At 45.1% G+C, this 5,000-nt stretch overlaps 1 protein-coding gene across 1 annotated transcript in view; it reads left to right on the top strand.

Moving 5' to 3' along the window:
- LOC134439541 (aspartate aminotransferase, mitochondrial-like) overlaps positions 1 to 5,000 on the top strand; it is a 20,923-nt gene that overhangs the window by 11,601 nt on the left and 4,322 nt on the right. The window contains exons 5-7 of the mRNA XM_063189440.1: positions 122 to 283; positions 2,313 to 2,417; positions 2,774 to 2,924. Of these exons, the coding sequence (XP_063045510.1) occupies positions 122 to 283; positions 2,313 to 2,417; positions 2,774 to 2,924 (418 nt within the window). The remainder of the gene's footprint in view (positions 1 to 121; positions 284 to 2,312; positions 2,418 to 2,773; positions 2,925 to 5,000) is intronic.

Raw genomic sequence — 5,000 nt, 5'->3', positions numbered from 1 at the left:
TGGCCCAGCCTCTCTCTCTGTGTGTGTGTGTGTGTGTGTGTGTGTGTGTGTGTGTGTGTGTGTGTGTGTGTGTGTGTGTGTGTGTGTGTGTGTGTGTGTGTGTGTGTGTGTGTGTGTGTAGTCTCGTTTCCACAAGGGGGTGCGTGACGTCTACCTGCCCAAGCCCACCTGGGGAAACCACACCCCCATCTTCCGGGACGCAGGGATGCAGCTGAAGGCCTACCGCTACTACGACCCCAACACCTGCGGCTTCGACTACACCGGGGCCATGGAGGACATCTCGGTAACACACACACACACACACACACACACACACACACACACACACACACACACACACACACACACGCACACACCCACACACACACACACACATATACACACACACACACATATACACACACTGACACAAACACACACACACACATATACACACACACACACACACACACACACACACATATACACACACACACACACACACACACATGCATGCAGCTCAAGGCCTACCAATTAGAGCATGGCAACCCGACCGAAGTCCGACGGGCCTGGTCGGAACCCGACGGGCCGGGCCGGACTCGGATTAAAAAAATAGAATATCTGTCGGACTCGGGTCAGACTCGGGCATGAAGCAAAAAGACATTGTGAAAATTACAAGCAACCAGAGGAAAAGTTTCAGTTCATGCAAATGCAGTTTTGTGATTGAAAAATAAGTAATTGAATATACATAAATGAAAATGTTGGTAGGCTACTCGAGAGATTATTATTGGCTGTATGCACGCGCCAGTTACCAGTGTCAACAAGATGAATAAATCACTCCACTCGAGTCAGCCGAGCAGGGATGCTGTGTCAACTTGCTTTCTTAATAAGCGCCAAATCAACAGTTGTCAGTGAACGCGTGGTCTTTTGTTGTAGTGTAGGCCATGTTTTAGTATGGCTTCGAGGCTTGAAGGTTGAACTTAAAATGACTAAGTTTTTCACTGCATTAGGCTACGTGCCAAGGATCACAGTCTCAGCATGGGCTAGCAAGGAGCATAATATGGATAACTAAGAAGGCGCACACGCTACGTGGAGTAAGGTAGGGGCGGAGAGGTTTCCTGTTACTATTTTGTCCGCTGTGACATGTCATGTCCTTCACGTAGGTTCTTAATTATTGTCACTTTTACTGTACAGTTGTAACTATGCGCGTGCAACCTTTCCTGATATCATATTGACCGCATGGATATCAGGGGAAATTGCATTCGAACAGCCGAACATTCTACTGTTTTTTGGGGTTAACTTATAGCCTATCCTTCTTAACGATAAGGCGGCAGCTTCATGCCGTTCGCAGGGATTTATTTTCACCAACAGTAACGTAACAATAGCTGCGCTGACTGCATCCAAAACTTATTCGTTAGTTTTCGCCTTTCTTATCCTCTCACGCCCCTCCCATGCATTCGATCACTGCACCCAACATCTCTGGTTAGTCTCACCGAAAGAAACATAAGGTGCGCCGTCACGTGTGTGTGTGTGTGTGTGTTTATACTTACTATGCGTGTGCAACTAAATTAGGCTACTGCAAAGTGCCTCATCCTATCGTATCTGCCTACTCCTGGCTATTTATCACGTGCTATATTAAATATGGAAGCCACATAGAAAACACACATGGTTCTGTTGTTATGACACTGGTCTCGGGCTTCGGACGGGCTCGGACACAAACATTTTAATTCGTCTCGGGCTCGGGTCGGATTTGAACACTTTTCTGTCGGCTGAGGGCCGGGCTTGGACAGAAAAAAACGGCCCAAGCCACACTCTACTACCGCTACTACGACCCCAACACCTGCGGCTTCGACTACACTGGAGCCATGGAGGACATCTCGGTAACACACACACACACACACACACACACACACACACACACACCTAATACACACCTAATACACACACACACCTAATACACACACACACACACACACACACACACACACACACACACACACACACACACACACACACACACCTAATACACACCTAATACACACACACACCTAATACACACACACACACACACACACACACGCACACATATATGCACACACACACACACACACACGCACACATATATGCACACACACACACACACACACACACACACGCACACATATATGCACACACACACACACACACACACACACACACACACACACACATATATACACACACACACACAGGGAGGTTTGTACATGAGGTAATGATTGCCACATCAGTGTCATTAATGGAAAAATAAAGAATTAATAATTTATCTGTGTGTGTGTGTGTGTGTGTTTTTCTAGAAAATTCCGGAGGGCAGTGTGATTATGCTGCATGCGTGTGCCCACAACCCCACAGGAGTCGACCCCAAGCAGGAACAGTGGAGGGAACTGGCAGACGCCATCAAGGTGTGTGTGTGTGTGTGTGTGTGTGTGTGTGTGTGTGTGTGTGTGTGTGTGTGTGTGTGTGTGTGTGTGTGTGTGTGTGTGTGTGAGAGACAGCGAGAGGGAGGGACCCTGTGTCATCTGTAGATGTGTGTGTATGAAGAGGTTGCTGATTTTCACTTTGCCACTGCCTCACCTGTGTGTGTGTGTGTGTGTGTCTGTGTGTGTGTGTGTGTCTACAGAAGCGTAAGCTGCTGGTGTTTTTCGACATGGTGTATCATGACTTTGCCTCACCTGTGTGTGTGTGTGTGTGTGTGTGTGTGTGTGTGTGTGTGTGTGTGTGTGTGTGTGTGTGTGTGTGTGTGTGTGTGTGTCTACAGAAGCGTAAGCTGCTGGTGTTCTTCGACATGGCGTACCAGGGCTTCGCGAGCGGTGACATCGATCGTGACGCGTGGGCCGTTCGCCACTTTATAGAGCAGGGACACAACGTGCTGCTGTCACAGTCATTCGCCAAGAACATGGGACTCTACGGTGAGGAGGGAGGGGTGTGTGTGTGTGTGTGTGTGTGTGTGTGTGTGTGTGTGTGTGTGTGTGTTGCTGTCACAGTCATTCGCCAAGAACATGGGACTCTACGGTGAGTAGGGAGCAGTGTGTGTGTGTGTGTGTGTGTGTGTGTGTGTCTGTGTGTGTGTGTGTGTGTGTGTGTGTGTGTGTGTGTGTGTGTGTGTGTGTGTGTGTGTGTGTGTGTGTGTGTGTGCGCGTGTGTGTGTGTCTGTGTGTGTCTGTGTGTGTCTGTGTGTGTATGTGTGTGTGTGTGTGTGTGTGTGTGTGTGTGTGTGTGTGTGTGTGTACGGATGCGTGCGCTTAACCACATGCGGTGAAGTCCACTGTCTGGTATGTATGTGAGTGTCTGGTTGTCAGTTAAGCCCCATGGGTTCTTCATGAGGCTGTGCGGTACACAGAGGCGTGTCTAGATAGGGATACTAGGACAGTCAAAGAGATGAGGCGCGCACAAGGCTTGCAGGTTCGCCACATACTTCCTACTGGAGACATTGATAATGGACTAGATCCGAAACGTTTGTACCTCCAGATATTTTCCGTTGACTTCTTTTGTTAATTTGTCGGCCACAATACACTTTTTGAACCGGCAAGCCTTGTGTGCGCCTCATCTTTTTGACTGTCGTTGTATCACTATTTTTGGTGAGCAGTTGCACCAAGCAACAAGCGATCCTAAGTTAAGGTGCAGACGCCAACTTTCTTTGTGTGTAGATCGGGGCCAGAGTGGGCCAGCCCCCCCCCCCCCCCCCCCCCCCCCCCCCAGATTTCCCCTTGGGGACAATAAAGGAATCTAATTTACAGTTTTTGCCTACTGCTTGCACACAATTTGCAAAATTTTACTCATAGAGTCAAAACTCTACACACAAACCAATTACTCTCAACACTTGCAGATAAACCATACACATATATGTCGACATGAAACTCTGCTTTCAAAACCTGAAAATTGCCATAAAAACTTAACAATCTTTTGTCAAAACCTCACTTTCATGTCAAAAGACACACATTAGCACCAAATGAGAAAACAAATTAGATCAACGTGAAAACAGTTGTCTACTTTATACAAAACACAGCAGTCTTTCTTTTTGTAACAGTGTGTTCCGACTCACAGAATGTACATCTTCACAAGACCCCAAAATGCAATACTGTACATTACAAAACTGGACCATTTGTTTGTGTATGGGGTATATTCACAAATTTTCAAACATCTAAATATGATATAAATATGTGGTTGATGTCAACATGCTGTAATGAAAAACATAGTCAATATACTTTGTTTGTTTGGGTATGAGGTATTCTTCATGAAATACAATACATTTCCAGACACAATATGCAGCTGACATCTACATGACGTCATCAAAATTATATCATGTTCAGTCAGTTTGCTCAAGTGCTTGCTTGGTTGTGTTCTGAAAATTATACTATTACGTGTATTTCTAACTATCATGTTCCTACCTAATATGTGATGATGAAGACAAAAGGCTACTCCGGGCATCAGGCTAGGTTTTACAGTATGTGAGTCAGTCAATGCCATACTCCATATTCTACTCTTTAGTACCGTTGTGCTATTTGTTGTTTTGTTTGAGTGTAGGAAGGTGTGAATTTAGCAAAGAAGCAATCAAAGTAAAACAAATACATGCAAAATAAATTAAGTGCAATGTAATATAAAGAATGCAACTTTGTAACTGGCAGAATAGTGGTTAATTTTGAAAGCATGTGTTTTATTGTCGGTGCCTAAATCTTGTCATACATCAGTGTGTTTTGTTTTTTTTAACAGATGTGTTTTCCCAATGATGAGTGTTCATTTTTTAATGGAGTGTCTTATGAAGGAAAAAGTGTGCAGTGACCATGAGTAAGTGTGTAGCATAAAGCAAAATGTGTGTTGCTGAATTGCTACTACAGTGTTAAGCAGAACTTTTGTTTAAGGTACGGACACACTGTGTTTAAGTTATGTTACCAACAACTTAACAATATGCTATTTTGGTCTAAGCATCAGTTCAAGCAGTAGGCAAATACTGTAATCATAAAACAGCCAATAAGCCAGTAAGCGTC

The sequence above is a fragment of the Engraulis encrasicolus genome, chromosome 23, assembly GCF_034702125.1.
Source record: "Engraulis encrasicolus isolate BLACKSEA-1 chromosome 23, IST_EnEncr_1.0, whole genome shotgun sequence".
Taxonomy (NCBI): Eukaryota; Metazoa; Chordata; class Actinopteri; order Clupeiformes; family Engraulidae; genus Engraulis; species Engraulis encrasicolus.
Note: the sequence above shows the minus strand (reverse complement) of the source record. Positions and strands in the feature narration are given on the sequence as shown.